This window comes from Lacerta agilis, chromosome 1, assembly GCF_009819535.1.
Source record: "Lacerta agilis isolate rLacAgi1 chromosome 1, rLacAgi1.pri, whole genome shotgun sequence".
Classification (NCBI taxonomy): Eukaryota; Metazoa; Chordata; class Lepidosauria; order Squamata; family Lacertidae; genus Lacerta; species Lacerta agilis.
In genome coordinates, this window is record NC_046312.1 from 108,563,309 (window position 1) to 108,579,901 (window position 16,593).

The following is a 16,593-nucleotide window of genomic DNA, read 5'->3' on the forward strand; positions in this document are numbered from 1 at the left end:
TGAATACAGAGCTTTATAACAGAAATGCTAACAGTCTCTTATCGGTATCGCGGTGTACGACAGAATGCGCATTTCACTTAGGGCATTCCGTGCCCCTTTGATCCTAAGAATGATTCTGGAATGCACTCTCCCTCTCTGGGCTCTTGCTATTTAAATAGACAGTATGCATGTGCACACAGGGGCGGAGGGTTAATTTTGATCCCCACTGGGGATGGACTAAGTGCGTCTGTTCTAGTTCGGAAGTAATTTGGACCTACTGGGTCCCCCCCCCCCTTTTAAACAAAATCAGCTGGATATCCAAGTTTGCTGTTCCAGCTTAGCTGGAATAATAACCTTTTGTGACCTGGAAAGTCACAGGGGCTGTAGTAGATTGTTCTGCCCAAACAGGATGCAGCTTACATCCCAGCTGTTGGAGCCAAGCTATATGATCAGCAGCTCTGCATGATGTATCTGTTACTGGAACATATTGCTGGGTGCTTCCATGTGTAAAAAACAACGGCACATATTGTACATACAGACCAGTAACCTTTTCTAAGACCTACCAGTTGTTACATAGGCAAGGGGCTTGCTATTATTATTTTGCAAGGAAGCATTTAAACATTTATTCTCCTGATTGTAAAAACTTTCCTACCTTGCCAAAAAATGGTTGTTGTTTTTTTTTTAGGGTGGAGGAGTGGTCCTAGTACCCCTGTGGTTTGTTCTTTTCCGTACACACCAAGGTCATGACTAGCCTTCAACAGAGGCTGCCATTTATAGTTGTTGTTTTTCTTAAAAAAAAAGATACAGTTCTGAACCACACATATAATGTCACACGTCATTTGGCCCTTAGCCTTCCCAGTCATTTGGCACAGTCCCATCGCAGTGACTCCGCATTAAAAATGAAAGAGAGAATCAAGCCCAACAGATCATTGCTATCATCTTATTTCCACTTCTATCTTCAGATCACTACGAAATTTCTACGTGCTGTGAAATTTGGAACCAGACTGAGCATTCAATTGATCTGCAGTGGATCCTATCGTCTCGCAGGTTTTGTTTTTTTATGACCACGCACCCTCGTTCTATGTGACACCATAGCATTCTCAGATACCCCCTTCTCAAGTGCCTGCCAAGGTTTCCTGCCCCTCTGATTGTTTGTTTTTTAATGAGCTTTTTGAAAAACTTTTTGTTTGTTCGGTTGTTTGTGTATTTGGGGAGGGTATTGTCTGCTTTCTCTGCTTTTGTGCTGTATTTGTTTTGGAGTGTGTCTAGGTGTTTTTTCCTGCTGTTTTGTGGGAGAAGGGTTCTGATCATCGCCAGTTTTTCATTTTGTGGTGACCACAAGAGTTTCTTAGATTTCTATATATTGCCCTTGGGCCCCAAAAGGCTGCCTTAAATCACTGTTGCAAAGATGTGGATGTGGGTGTGTTTCTTCCACACACCTTAAAGTTGTGCCTATAATACAACAGCACACAGAAAATAGATTCAGGGCTGTAATTACAATAGCAAGACATTCTCCACATACTTGACCTGCAGGGAGCGTATTCAAAAGCTCTGGACCCGTCGTGAAGATAACATGTTCCCACAGGTTCCCTCTCTGCTTTCTGTTCTGTTCTCCAGTGGTACAATGGGGCGCATGCCTGCGGGGGAAGCAAAATGGCAGCATTTAGAAAGCTCTTTTTAAAAGTCCAGCATTATACACAGGGCAGAGAGAGGTTGCGAATCAATGGGGGGGGGGATGCTTTCAAAAAGGGAACAAATGGTGCTTGCCTCATACCAACTCAGCCAACTATAGAGAAGAGAACGTCTGCCTTGTTTGCAGTTTTGCAAAAAAAAATAACAAGAAGGGAAGGAAAAGAAATGACGCAAGCAAAACCTTCCTCCCATCAGCTAACTTTCAGGGAGCCCTAGCCATTAATTTCCTGGCACCACCCAAGCACCAAGGCTGTGTCAGCATCTGCCTCAGCCTGTAGCTCAGTTAAGCAGCTGCTACATGGAGGTGCTCAAATGATCCAAGCAAACGCTTGAAGGAATGGGTGCTCATTGACTGCGCAGTAAGGTGCTGGGCAGCTGGGCGAACTCTATCTATCTGAAGGCCAGGGAATGCCCAAAGGTCTGTCAAACTATGGTACCCTACATATATTGTTGGACTCCAACTCCCATCAGCACAAGACACCACCGTCAATGGTTAGGGATACTGGGAGCTGGAGTCCAGCAACATCTGGAGGGCACGTCGACTGTCTCTGTGCTATAACATAGCTAAAAAATGCAACCTATGTTGGGGCCTTTGAATTCCTCCAAAACTGTTGATATTGCCCTCTTTATGTGAGAATGGTGCTGTTTTGGCTGTGTAAGAATGGGCACTCACAGAGATCACTGACAGTATATACAGATGTGGCACGGCAACAAAACGCTGCAACGTGGAGTGCTTCTATTGAGGGCTCTAGCTACTCCAGGCCATCTCTCTGGGAACACCCTGCTTTCCACCACCACAATCAAATAGTGAGTCTGCCTTTTTAGGCCCACTGAGCATCCCAAGTCTCTGTTGGGCTGTTTGGGTCCCCCGCTCCCCCAATTCTTTAATTTCTCTATTGATGTCTATGGACATCTTCTCCATTTGAATCAGGAAGTGACCTTTCAGACACTATCTTCTCCCACCTACTTAATTAAAAGGCTGCCTCCCCCCCCCCCCAGTCTCTCAACACCCCATGGGACAGTTTGAGTGGATTCTTCCCCCCCCTCCAAACAATTCTGCTGATTTTTTTGTACATTGCATTTACCCTGAGCTTGCTGATTCTACTCTCTTATGAGTAGGTGGTGTACGAAGACGTTAACTGATACTCAATCAATTTGATTGATTGGTTGATTGACTCATAAATAGATATGATGATAACAGCATGAAGGCTTACCAAAATTTTGTCATCTTTAGATCTCACCGATGCGCCAAACCATTGATGGGACTTGAATTCCAGAGGATCGTTTTTCGCAAAATCTCTGTTGCCTAGAAGACAAACAACCCCGTCATGGAACTATGAAAATGACGTTGCAATGTTGCAACATCTGAACACTTCAATGAGTGCTATAATGTCTGAAGCAGGCTTGTCCCTTGCACCGAGTTACACATCATGTATCCATGCATCACTTGTGTTATTTATCTACAAGATTAGTTTTCATGCTCCGTTAACAGCCGTCCCAGTAGATCTAAAATCATAATTAACGAAAAGGCTACACAGCAATAACACCCAGCAAAGCCCTGACCCAATAAGTGCATCTTCAGCTGTCACAGGAAGTTCATTAATGTCGGTTCTGTCCATATCAAAGAGAGCTTTCCCCTTACTTGATTACTCTACTCTTGATGTCTTGCAATGTACTGAACAGGTTCCACTGAAAAATAGGAGCCCAAGTCATACCCACACCACACATTTAAAGCGCATGGCTTTCCCCAAAGAATCCTGGGAACTGTAGTTTGTCAAAGGTGCTGGGAATTTTAGCACTTCAAGAGCTAAACTACAGTTTCCAAGATTCTCTGGGGGAAAGCCATGACTGTTAAAGTGGTACCCATGTGTTTTAAATGTATGGTGCACATGTAACCCTATTCAAGCATTCCACTTATGTGTTGATTAAACACATGAGAGGGAACAGTGCTAGGTCTCCACCCCATCTTCCACAAGGTGCAGAGCAAACTTATGCAGTTCAGAATTTCCTGCACTTGCAGAGGCTCTCTGTGTGCTTTAGAATCTAGAGGTCTAAATTGTGCAGTTCACCCTCCAGCTTGTGAAAGGTAATGGGGATGGTTGCCAGGTGTGGTAGAGGTGGCAGAGCTTAGCATGCTTATTCACATGTGTGAAGAAGCACCCACCCAAAGCATTTGCAAAACTGTTTGAAGTTCTCCTATCTGTGGTGTTTGAGTTGGCTCATTCGCACACCAAGGAACCATGCATTCATCAAAAGTGATAATGTGGCCCATTGTCAGCCTACTAGATTACAAAGACCTGAATCACCCATTGAATAAAATGGTATCTGTTAAAAGACTTGCATCTTCTCAAAGACAGAATGGCACCTTTGAAGCTATGCCTAGCTGTCTGGTGCCAGTGATAATGGACAAGGTCTCCATGAGATGAGGATATGGCTCCAGTCTAAAGGCCCTCATTATCTTGGTCGAAGTGACCCTCATAACTTGATCACCATGCTGGGGACACAGGAAGATGCCTTATACTAGATCAGACTATTTGGTCATCTACACCAGTGTTCCCAAACTTGGCCCTCCAGCTGTTTTTGGACTACAACTCCCATAATCCCTAGCAAGCAAGACCAGTGGTCAGGAATGATGGACATTATAGTCTGGAAACAGCTGGAGGCCCAAGTTTAGGACACACTGATCTACACCAATACTGTTTACTCTCATGCAAATGTCTCTTTAAGGAAGAGATGGGGAACTTTCAGGTGGTACTGGACTCCAGCTTCCACCAGTCTCAGACAGCACGGCCAATGGTCAAGGATGATGGGAGTTACAATCCAATCTGAAGGGTACTAGGTTCCCCATCCTCTAGGGAACCCTCTAGGGTCTCTGGCAGAGGTATTTCACATTATATACTACCTCATTCTTTTAACAGGAGATGCCAGGGGTTGAATTTGACAAACAAAGCATGTGCTGTGCTACCACTGAACTATGGTTTCACCCTAAAGGGAGTGTGTTCAGTGGTGTAGCAAGGTGGGGGCGATGGGTGCTTGCCGCCCCCAGTGCCACCCTGGAGGGGGTGATACTCTGGTCACCTCCCCCTGCCGCCGCCAGTGCACTCCGCTTGCAAAAGCGGAATGCGCTGGCGGCGGCTTGGGCGGTGGCGGTGGAGAGGAAGAGCAGCCCGGGCTGCTCTCCCCCCCCCCGCCGCTGCTGCCAGTGCTCTCTGCTTGCTAAAGCAGAGCACGCCGGCGGCGGCTTTGGCGGTGGCGTGGGGGGGGGGAGAGGAAGAGTGGTGAGCAGGTTTGTGAGCAAGCTGAGGAGTGAGGCTGCGTCGCTTCGCGGCTTGCTCGCATGGTTTGCCGGCACCGTGGGTGTGTGTGACAAAAACAATTCTGCACCGGGTACCACCTGGGCTTGCTACGCCTCTGAGTGTGTTCTCATAACAGTCCAACCAGAATCTACCCAATTTAGGAGACAGATTGTGAAACCTTTCTTCCAACTTTCCTTAGTTGCTGCTCAGGCAGGGGTTAACGATCACCACTTTTCCCAATGAAAAGGAATAAATATAGGACCTTGTTAGGCCTGTTGAACTCTGCATTCACAGTATCTTTTGAAGACATCAAGAGGGCCAATAAATATTTCCAGAACCTGCACCCTACCCCCAGGCTTGGCCAACAAGGCAGATGTCTGTGTGACTCACCAGCTACATCAGCTTAAATTTTTGTAATCTATCTCAAAATATTAGCTTTTGACTAACAACACTGCACTTCCCACCCTGCTCTATGTCATCCACCAGGGTGACCAAGTCAATTCCCCCCCCCCAAAACCATTCTGAAGCCAAGACTGCCTGAAGTTGAGAAGATCTCACCTGCTCCAAAGCCTTGTTGACAAATTCTGGCACTGTTTTATTAGCTAAGCTGTGTTCACATTTCTCTGGACACAAACCACATAATATTCTGTGGGATATTCTGAAAGAATAGGGCTGCAGTATCGCATCTGTCCATGAAGATGGCCTTGCTAGAATACAACCCAAAGCAAGGCCATCTGCAAAGGTTATGCAAGCACCACTTATCATGGTTCTCACTAAATCAAGAGAGCCATGATTAAGAAGGATACTCTCTTCCACGAGTCAGTAGCTCCACTGTAATTCAGCTCAACTGCTGGCGACTAATCTAAACTCCTTTGTATGCTATCCACCTTGTAAGGAAATCTCTGCCTCTTTAGGCATATTATTGCTTCCTGTCCGGGAAATCCTGGAGAGAAAGGTTTCCGTCTTTGCTGGCAAGCCGAAACAAATAACAGTTGGTTTAAAATCTTAGTAGGATTTTATAACCATGCGGCAAAGGGATGGGTGAAGATCTACCACTTTACATTCCACACCATCATGTGTACAAAATCTCTAGCAGGGAGCTATTGAGGGTCTTTTCAGACAAGAAGCAAAGATCTCCATCTAATCATAAGGTGATTTGTTTGTAATGCAGGAAGTTTACTCATAAGGTTGCAGAACTGGCTGTAGAAGATGCTAGATTAATAAAGATTTTGTAGTTCTTACGGCACAATTCGGAAGGAAGGAAGGAAGGAAGTCAGTCAGTCAGTCAGTCCCTGGACATAATGCTCAGTGGGGCTAATTTCTAGGATAAGTGTGTACAGGTTTGCAGCCTCAATGGTCTGAATTGCCATTGCCAGATTTTCACTTATTACTGTCTTCTAGATGCATTTCCTTGATTGCACTTGTTTTAATTTGCCTCGGTATGTAATACTGTGATGGGTTTGGCCACAATACAGCTTTGGCGACCAGCTATATAAGGTGGGAGGAAGTGAAACAGAATAAAATAACCTCAAAGGTGGCATTTCTTCACAAGTGCATTGTGGACTGTTATCATTCTCCTATTCTTAATATAATATTGTAGGAGCCTGCTACTTTACAAACTGTACACTAATTGATATGTGTGTGCATGCGTGTGTGCATGCAAAATTAAGTAAAAATGTGTGATAAACTGGAGCATACTGAGGCATATGTTTAATAGATTATTTTAATGTTCTGTTGGAAGCCGCCCAGAAATGGGCAGGGTAATAATAATAATAATAATAATAATAATAATAATTATTATTATTATTATCTATGGTCGGTATACATAATTATCTCCATGAGGCTTCTGTGCTTATTCTGGACAGAAGCACTTAAAATAGCTTGTACTTAGTATTTCAAGAACGATTTTTCACTGGCTTCCGAACTTAAGATCTTGTAATGTTTCAGTGCAAGCAAGCAAGTAAAAACAAAATCTCTGTACCTAAGACCAGAAGGTGCAACTGAAATTTGCTAGAATCTTGGCATAAATGTAAGATTACATTGCAATAGTTTCCAGATTTTCTGCCTAAAGGTAATGTTTTTTTTTTAACACTAGCCTCTTAGCTGAGGAATCTTAAGTCACACAGCGCCCGAGGAAGATTCTTGAACATGTCCTGGGCTGCACATTCAGTTTATGCATAGCTCTGGTTAGGTCTGGGCTTAAGGCTTCCTGTCCCCAGTGTGGACTGATGCTTTAGCTGAGATTCCTGCATTGCGGGGGGTTGGACTAAATGACCCTTGGGGTCCCATCCAACTCTATGATTCGATGCCTTACTCTATACCGTATTGCTTTCTGGCTGGAGATTTCAGTGTTACATACTCTTCATACTCCCTTCTGGCTCTATAGGGAAAGATCAGCCTTAGTTTGGGGAAGTTTGTCTGGCTAACTCCCCAGCTGAGGAACCTCTGGTTTCCCTGGGAGAGTTTGAAAACCAACACATCTATTGGAAGAAAGCCTGATGATTGAAGAGCAAGAAAAAAGGTGCTTCTTCAAAGGCATCTCTTCAGCTAATGGAAAGGCAAGACATGACCTGTTCCTCAAGGCAATATGTTTCACCTGCTTTTTCAGTCAGTGGCGGGGAGTGGCCTGCATCACAGCTGCCTCTTTAGCTGTTTGCTTGGGGTGCTTCAAACGCCAATACTTCCAGAGCACTTGATTAATCTTAATTAGTCACGATTATTTATGGAATTTATAACCCAGTCTCCAAACTCAAGGTAGCACCCAAACAGTTTATTGGAATACGCAGCAGTAAAAACCATAAATCCAGTAAGCATGTTAAAAAGCAACCCTCCAGCAGAGGAAACCAAATCTTAAAATCTGCCATAGGCCTGAAGGAAGAAATATTAACCTGATGTCTAAAAACAAGTAACAGGGTGTGTGGCTGTATCTGCAGCAGGAGTTTCACATCTTGGGGGGGTGGACAGTAAAGCAAAGACCCTGTTCTACGCTCCCCCACAAAAAGTTTCTCTCCCAAAAGTGTCACCTTGGTAATAACCACACACCCACACACAAGTGAGCCTGTTGGGAGCAGGCAGCAAAAAGGGACAAGCTGCAGAGGCCTCGCCAGTGTGGTTTAGTGGTTAAGAGCAGTAGACTCATAATCTGGGGAACCGGGTTCGCGTCTCCGCTCCTCCACATGCAGCTGCTGGGTGACCTTGGGCTAGTCACACTTCTTTGAAGTCTCTCAGCCCCACTCACCTCACAGAGTGTTTGTTGTGGGGGAGGAAGGGAAAAGAGAATGTTAGCTGCTTTGAGACTCCTTCTGGTAGTGATAAAGCGGGATATCAAATCCAAACTCTTCTTCTTCGCCAAGAGCTTCTCTCAGCCCCGGGCCACTTAAAGCGGTTGGGGAAATGCACACCACTTCTTAGTAATTTTGACAAGGGGAAACCGTGGCAGCCAGCCTGGTGCCCTCCAGATGCTGTTGCACTACAACTCCCATCAACCCTTACCAGTGGCCATGCTAGCTGGGGCTGATGGGAGTTGCAGTCCAGCAGTCCAGCAATAGGGGACCCCTGGAAACAAGGGTCATCCAGCCCCACCTAGTCCAATAATCTGTTCTCACAGTGGCCAACTAGTTGCCTATGGGAAGCCTGCAAGCAGGCCCTGGGAGCAACAGCACTCTGCAAGATGTGACCCAGCATTTATCTTCTCTTCATGTTCAGATGCGTCAAAAATGCAAAAAACTGAACCAGAGTCTGGTTGGCTAGGAAATCTAAGAAGGAATGGACTGCATGGGGTGGGAAGCCTAGGCAGAAGTCGCAGATTTATTGCATCTCGAGAGGGATCATTTATCTGCAGAGATGCTTCGTCTGCTTTTGTGCCAAGAAAAGACGGCTTGCGATGTTGCTGCCTCCTCCTCAGTTTGTTTAGAGGGCTTCCAATGTTAATATCTCCAGAGCACATTGTTTAGCACAGGAGTCGTTGCAACATACACTATATAAATGAAAGCAAATGCTAGTCTTTGAAGGGCAGGGGGTGGAGGGAGGCGGAAGGCCTGTGGGTTGACTGATCCACGTCTTTAAACGCGAGTCAGCCTAAATCCAGTGTAAAGTGTGGGATGGTGTGCAATTTAAAGAGCAAAAGAGGTGAGCAGGTCAGGAATGCCAAATCTCTCCACCCACCAACCAAGCTCACCCCTGCAGTTCACCTCCCAAGAACATTTTCTCTCTCCCCTGGAGGGCTCTAATAGTGGAAGCAAATATAACTAAATAAAAAGCAGCTGAGGGAGTGACTTCTGGAGCAGGGGAAGGATACAACACCATCACCAGAGTGCCTTATACAGAGTTGGTTCATTGGACTATACTGTATACCTCAGTACTGCCTACAATGGTGGGCAGGGGATCCCCAGGGTTTCAGATGGGGTATTTCCCTAGCCTTACCTGGAGAGGCCAGGGACTGAATCTGGGACCTTCTGCACGGAATCAGATGCCCTACCTTTCAACTCAGCCCCTGCACTTTGCACTGCGACAGGTTCAGTTTCAAAGAAATAGGCCTGCCACCCTCACATGCATTCAGGTGGCAATAGCCCTTACATACTGATGCACCCTCCAAGTATCTGTATTTTCCAGATTTACAGAAGCCGTCCCGGTTTCTGATTTGATCCCGGAATATACCGCTTTTCCTTAGGACGTCCCTATTTTAATCAGAGAAATGTTGGAGGATGTGAAGTTAAGCGACCCCTGAGCCAAGGAGGTAAGTAACTATACAACCTTTAGAAGACACCTGAAGGCAGCCCTGTATAGGACAGCTTTTTTTTAATGCTTTATGTTTGATTATGTGCTTATATATGTTGGAAGCTACCCAGCGTTGCTGGGGCAGCCCAGTCAGAAGGGTGGGGTATTATTATTATTATTATTACCCTTATTTTCAACAGATAAATATTGGAGGGAGTGTGTGCTGAAAGAGCAGGCAGGCCCTCCTCCCCTCTGCCATGCTGATCACATCAGGTTTCTGCCGATTTGTGCAGGATGGAGGAAGGGGAATATGGTGCTCATCCAAGGAGAAGGATACCTGCACAATGTGCAACATGACATGCATTGTGGAGGGGAGAGAGCATGTGAGGATATATTGTTACCCAGGATAAATATATGAACTGGTTCTTCGGGATTTCCCGCTGGGCAGCACGGAACATCTCCAAGAACCGACAAGTCATTCACAAGCGTTGGTTTGCTGTGTAGGCATGTTCACAATAACACTGGCCATGCAGTCAAGGCCGCCCCAGGCTTTGCCACTGCTCTACTAGCACCAACCACATTTCAACTGGCCCTCGCTGGAAATGCACAGCTCCTGCTTTGGTCGGCAAAGAACTGCTTCTTCCTCCAGAAATCTAATAAAACACAAATAAACCATTCTATCTTGGCTAGTATGAGCAAGGCACTTTATCCTCCCATCTAGTTACGACTTGAGTAAACACAGTTTAAAACTATCCGAGCAGGAATCTCCTTAACCGTGTGCACAATGACTAATGCCGGGGATTGAACGCTGTGGTGGAAAAGAGGCAGAGCTTATTTCCTTGCAGCTTTGCATGAGGTATACTGGATATAGGTATACACTGCAACTTGCTTGAACCAAAATGAAGCCCAGGTGTTTTTCAACCAAATGTTCAACCTGTGCCATGAGTCAGACCATTGATTCATCTAGCTCAGGGGTCAGCAACCTTTTTCAGCCGTGGGCCGGTCCACCGTTCCTCAGACCATGTGGTGGGACGGACTATGTGGGGGGGGGGGGAAATGAATGAATTCCTATGCCCCACAAATAACTCAGAGATGCCTTTTAAATAAAAGGACACATTCTATTCATGTAAAAACATGCCTGTCAGGGATTGCCTGGCTCCTCTCGAGGAGAGGGCGAGGGGAGGTCCTACTTGGGGGGAGAGCCGGGGCAAAGGTATTCCTTGTGAGGAACGAGGGAAGAGAGATCCTCCTCTCGAGGAGGAGGGGACGGGGGACGGGGCTACTCGAGAGGAAGGGCTGGTTGGAGGTCCTGCTCAGGAGGAAAGCAGGGAAAGAAGTCCTCCTTGGGAGGAGGACTGGGAGAGCAGCTCTTCGCGAGAGGAGGGCTCTCTATGTTACAGGGAACCCCAGCCGCTTCTGTCGATGGACTCCTCCTCCTCCTCTAGCCTTTCGCCTGAGCTCTCTCCAAGGGAGGGGGAGTTGCAGAGGCTTGGAGACTTTGGGCAAAGACCCAGCACCGCCAGCCAGAGAGGAGTTGAGGGAGAACTGCCGCTTCCGGCGCCAGCACAGCATGGGGGGGGGGTCAGGAGGCACCGCAGATGTCGTTTTAGGGTGCCAAGACTTTGGTGTTGGGCGGGAAACCGGAGAGGGGCACTTCCGGATTCTGCAAGTGACTGAGCGGTCATGTTTTGAACTAGCTCTACACTGTAAATAGCATTGCACAATAAATAGTCTTAGCTACTGAAGGCTCTGTCGTTACTCATGAGCAACAATTGGGAAGATCCTGACAACGCCGATTCCCAGACAGTCCGTGGGCCGGATTGAGAAGGCGATTGGGCCACATCCAGCCCATGGGCCTTAGGTTGCCTAACACTGATCTAGCTCAGTACTGGTCTACACTGGCTGGCAACAGATCTTTAAGGTTTCAGGCTGGGGGCTCTCCCAGCCCTACTTGTCAGTGATCGAACGTGGGGCCTTCTGTATACGAAGCAGATGCCCTACCACTGATCCACAGCCCTTCCCATGTCCAACAGTGTTTTCTTTTTACTTGCACCACTATCAGTTTGTGAGAATACACTTTGGGGCTCCAATCTGAATGAGGAAGACTGGGAAATAAGGAAGTTGAAGCAAAAAAGAGCATCTTGACTGGGTCAGGTCAATGACCTGCCTCAGCCTCACATCCTACTTCTGACAGTGATCTGTTCCAGACACTTCTGAAGGGTGTAAAGGAAAGAAAGCACAAAAGTACTTACTTGCCAACATAATTTTGACATCCAGTAAGCCATACCGTAAAGTTTTTGTTTCTCAAATTCCCGCAGCTTAAATATGTTTTTAAAAAACAAACCAACAAACAGGAAATTCTGAAGGCATTCAGATGTATGCCATCTGTAGTCATTTTCATTGTACTGGTTTTGTTACATCAACTTCGTTGGACTGGTCATGTGGTTCAGATGCCTGATTATCGTCTTCCAAAGCAACTACTCTATTCCCAACTTAAGAATGGAAAGCAAAATACTTGTGGACAGCAAAAGAGGTTTAAAGACGCTCTCAAGGCAAATCTATTTTAAAAAATGCAGTATAAACACAGAAAATTGGGAAACATCAGCCTGCGAGCACTCCAGCTGAAGAACAGCCTCTACCTCGTGGGCTTTGATGAAGCACAAATTCAGGACAAAAGGGACAAACAAGCTAAGAGGAAGGCACATTTGGCAAATCCTCATCGTAATCAACTCCTGCCCAGAAACCTATGTCCCCACTGTGGAAGGCCGTGTGGATCCAGAATTGGCCTCCACAGTCACTTACGGACTCATTGTTAAGATCGTGTTCACAGAAGACAATCTTACCCAGCTACGAGTGATTGCCAAAAAAGAAGGCTATCTTCATGAAATTTCCTCTGTATCTTAACACCCAAAGCACATGATCAGAGGTTGGGATTGGTTTGCCCAAGATATTTCTCATGGGTGTGCCACTTTACATATCCACAATTAAATCCACCTACCATTTTGTGTCTCAGTTTCCTAGCTATATTAGATCCTTTCAGAGGTGCCACCTTCTCCAGAGGATTGAGGGAGCCCGACACGACATCCTGATATCGCACGCAGGGCCCTCTGAACATTGAGGAGGCCCAGCCCCCTCAAATATATATATATTGGGGGAGGCCCACAGAACATTGACCGCCAGGAGCAAGCACCCGTGGATCCTTTGTTAATTCTTCTACAGGGTGCTCTGTCTCATTCACCTGGGTTCAAATCCCTACTCAGCCATGAAGCTTGCTGGGTGACCTTTGGCCAGCCACTGTCTCTCAGGCTAACCTACTTACCAGGGTTGTTGTGAAGATGAAATGGAGTGGGTTAGAACCCATATATGCCACTTTGAGCTCCTTGGAGGAAAGGTGGGATATAAATATAATAGTAATAAATACAGGATCTTCGGCTCGCTCCCTCTATACTGTTTCCTTGTTGTATATTGACTGTAGTTTCATAATAGCTTCAAAAACAGCTTTTTAAACAGCTTCAGTGAAAGGTTTTGTCATAGACACTCCAAAAATCAACATATATTAAAGCATGTATCACTTGCAACCCTTTCAAAATAGGCCGGGAGTTTTGCAAGAAGCACGCTCCTTGCACAAATGTCATATCCTGTTTCACCATGTGTCGAAAAGCTTTGATCTGAACTGTAAAATTAAACCAGCGGAGAGGTCTGGCAGGGCCCTCCAAGAAATGAGAAACTACAATGTTCCTTTTGCTAAAGGGGCCCTTGTCCATCCTTTGCTTCCTTCTGCGGAACATTAGTAAAGAATATCAAACTCAGACACACAAGGGCCCAAATCGTGAAACACACCCACAAGACCTGTTAAACACAGCAGGACTTACTTTTGAGTAAAGTTATGAGCAGAAGAAGGGTCTATGTGCTAGATCTGGTCACAGGCCCATCTCGTCTAGCATTGTGTTCTCACAGAGGCCAACCAGCTACCCACACGACGTCTGCAAGCAGGATTTGAGTACAACAGCACTCTCCTCACTTGTAGTGCTCAGCAACTGGTATTCAGGGGCCTGCTGTCTCCCAAAATGGAGGCAGAACATAGCCAATGTGGCCAGTAGCCACTGATAGCATTATCCTCCATGAATTGGTCTAAACCAGTGATGGCCTAACTTGGCCCTCCAGCTGTTTTGGGACTACAATTCCCATCATCCCTGACCACTGGTCCTGTTAGCTAGGGATGATGGGAGCTGTAGTCCAAAAACAGCTAGACGGCCAAGTTTCGCCATCACTGGTCAAAACCAAGGTTTTCTCAAACTTGGGTTTCCAGCTGTTTTGGGACTACAACTCCCATCATCCCTAGCTAGCAAGACTAGTGGTCAGGGATGATGGGAACTGTAGTCCAAAAACATATGGAGACCCAAGTTTGGGGGAAAAAACCCAACTGGAGCCTCTTTTAAAGCCATCCAGGTTAGCGGCCATCACAACATCTTGTGAAAGCAAATTCCATAGTTTCGACTATGCATCTGGTGAATAAATAATTTATTTTTGACTGCCCTGAATCTTCCAATGCTAGCTTCATTTAACAAGTTCTTAGTATTATGAGAGATAATCCTTTCCCACCATCCAATCCAGATGTGGAGGACTGTGCTGTTTGGGTCCAGGATGCCTGATCCCATGTCAAACCTCTAAATGAACTTCTCTTGTTGCTGCCACTGTCTAAGCTGGGTGGCAGTGAAGATAAGAGTCTCCTTGATTTGAGCTCTTTGCCTTGCTGGCAGCACTTTTCAACCTTCAGTCCCCGGATGTTGTTGGACTACAACTCCCATAATCCCTGACTGCTGGCTAAACTGGCAGGGGACAATGGGAATTGTAGTCCAATAACACCTGGGGACCTAAGGATGAAGAACACTTACCTAAGGAGGCTCACATCACAGGAAGGTGATGAATACTTTCCTGCTCACAAAGGGTTTCAGTCAAATCAGCTGTTCCTAATATTATTTTATCAAAATTAGCCTGATGGACTTCCTCTTTCCCTCACGTTTTGTAGTGGACTCTGTGTTCTAAACGTTTTCGTTGGGGTTTTATATTTTGATCTGCTCTTTTGCTGCCACAGGAGCCTTTTGTGGGCTTGTTGGCAAGACGTTGTTTTTAGACTAAAGCTATAAATAGGAAAAGGACCTTCCCGTGACCCCCCCCGCCCCCAAACGCAGCCTTTGAACAATGACACGCTGGATCAGTTCAGCTTCGTCTCTGCCAGCTTCCTCTGCCATACGCCGAGAGAAGTCGGCATGCAGCTCCCCACCAATTTCCCCCCTTCCCAGACCCCTGGCACACATTTTCCGCATGAGTTCTCGGCACCGGCAGCAGCTCCTGAGCTGGAGAATGCTGAGAGGACGGCGCTACGCAAGGCCCTTTTAAATATGCCAGATGCTAAATGGGTCACAGAAATGGCCATGCCTGGCCGATAGCGTCGTTTGGCTCTCAAACAAGGCTTTCCATTGTTGGCGAAGGGATCGCCCACACACAATAACCAGAAGGGAACGTGGCTCTGTTGTCCTGAAAAGGGAATTCTGCACTCTTTTTTAAAGCCATGCTTGCCCTTCCAAGCACATCAGAAATGAAACAAGAGCTGCAGAGTTTCTCCTGGCGAACATTTCAACAGTCAGATGAAGGGGAGCGGAATTCACTGGGCTTGCATCACACTGCAGCTGACCAATCTCAGCCCATGGGCTGGTTTTTTTGGAACTGTCAGGCTACAGCTGGAGCCAGATGACCTGTTTCTATAGGGTGTTTGTGTGCAGGCTAGAGGGAGAATCTTTGAGATGGATCCAGACTTTGGCCATGTACACATTGCAAGCTTAAAACACAGCTAGGTTGTTCTTTTTCTCAATTTCGATCGAAGCTGATTTTTTTTTGGGGGGGGGGGAACCGTAGTATTTCATAAGCAACGACAGGATAGATATGGATTGCGGCCAACGTTGTGTGTACATCGCTTCCCAAACCAGCAGTGGGAGCACACTGGATGCAGTAAGCAGCAGTGTGTACACAGCCTTAGTGATGCTGTCTCGCCAGAGTGGTGCATGCTCTAGTTATCTCCAGCTTGGACTACTGCAATGCGCTCTACGTGGGGCTACCTTTGAAGGTGACCCGGAAACTGCAATTAATTCAGAATGCGGCAGCTAGACTGGTGACTGGGAGTGGCTGCCAGGACCACATAACACCAGTCCTGAGAGATCTGCATTGGCTCCCAGTACGTTTCTGAGCACAATTCAAAGTGTTGGTGCTGACTTTTAAAGCCCTAAACGGCCTCGGTCCTCTATACCTGAAGGAGCGTCTCCACCCCCATTGTTTAGCCCAGACACTGAGATCCAGCGCCGAGGGCCTTCTGGCAGTTCCCTCATTGCGAGAAGTGAGGTTACAGTGAACCAGACAGAACCAGACACTACAGAACCTTCTCTGTAGTGGCACCAGCCCTGTGGAATGCCCTCCCATCAGATGTCAAAGAAATAAGCAGCTATCCTATTTTTAAAAGACATCTGAAAGCAGCCCTCTTTAGGGAAGTTTTTAATATTTAATGCTGTATTGTTTTTAACACTCAATTGGGAGCCGCCCAGAGTGGCTGGTGAAACTCAGCCAGATGGCTGGGGTATAAATAATAAATTATTATTATATATGCTTAATGTAGTCCAGTCTTCTCCAATCTGGTGCCCCTAAATGTTGCTGGATTAAAGTCCCCATTGAACATTGGCCTTACAGGCTAGGGCTGATGGGAGTTGTAGTCCAACAACTCCTGGAGGAAACCAGTGGGACTCAACTTTCCGCACAATCCTAACTACTCAGAAGTACGTCCTGTTAAATTCAATAGGGCTCACTCCCAGGTACCGGTAAGTTATGTTGAGATTTCCACTTTAGGCCCCATTGATTTTAG

At 46.3% G+C, this 16,593-nt stretch overlaps 1 protein-coding gene across 1 annotated transcript in view; it reads right to left on the reverse strand.

The window, feature by feature from the left end:
• ITGAV (integrin subunit alpha V) overlaps window positions 1–16,593 on the reverse strand; it is a 65,745-nt gene that overhangs the window by 34,350 nt on the left and 14,802 nt on the right. The window contains exons 3-4 of the mRNA XM_033166765.1: window positions 2,886–2,977; window positions 1,502–1,616 (exon numbers count right to left, since the gene is read on the reverse strand). Coding sequence (XP_033022656.1) covers window positions 1,502–1,616; window positions 2,886–2,977 — 207 coding nt within the window. The remainder of the gene's footprint in view (window positions 1–1,501; window positions 1,617–2,885; window positions 2,978–16,593) is intronic.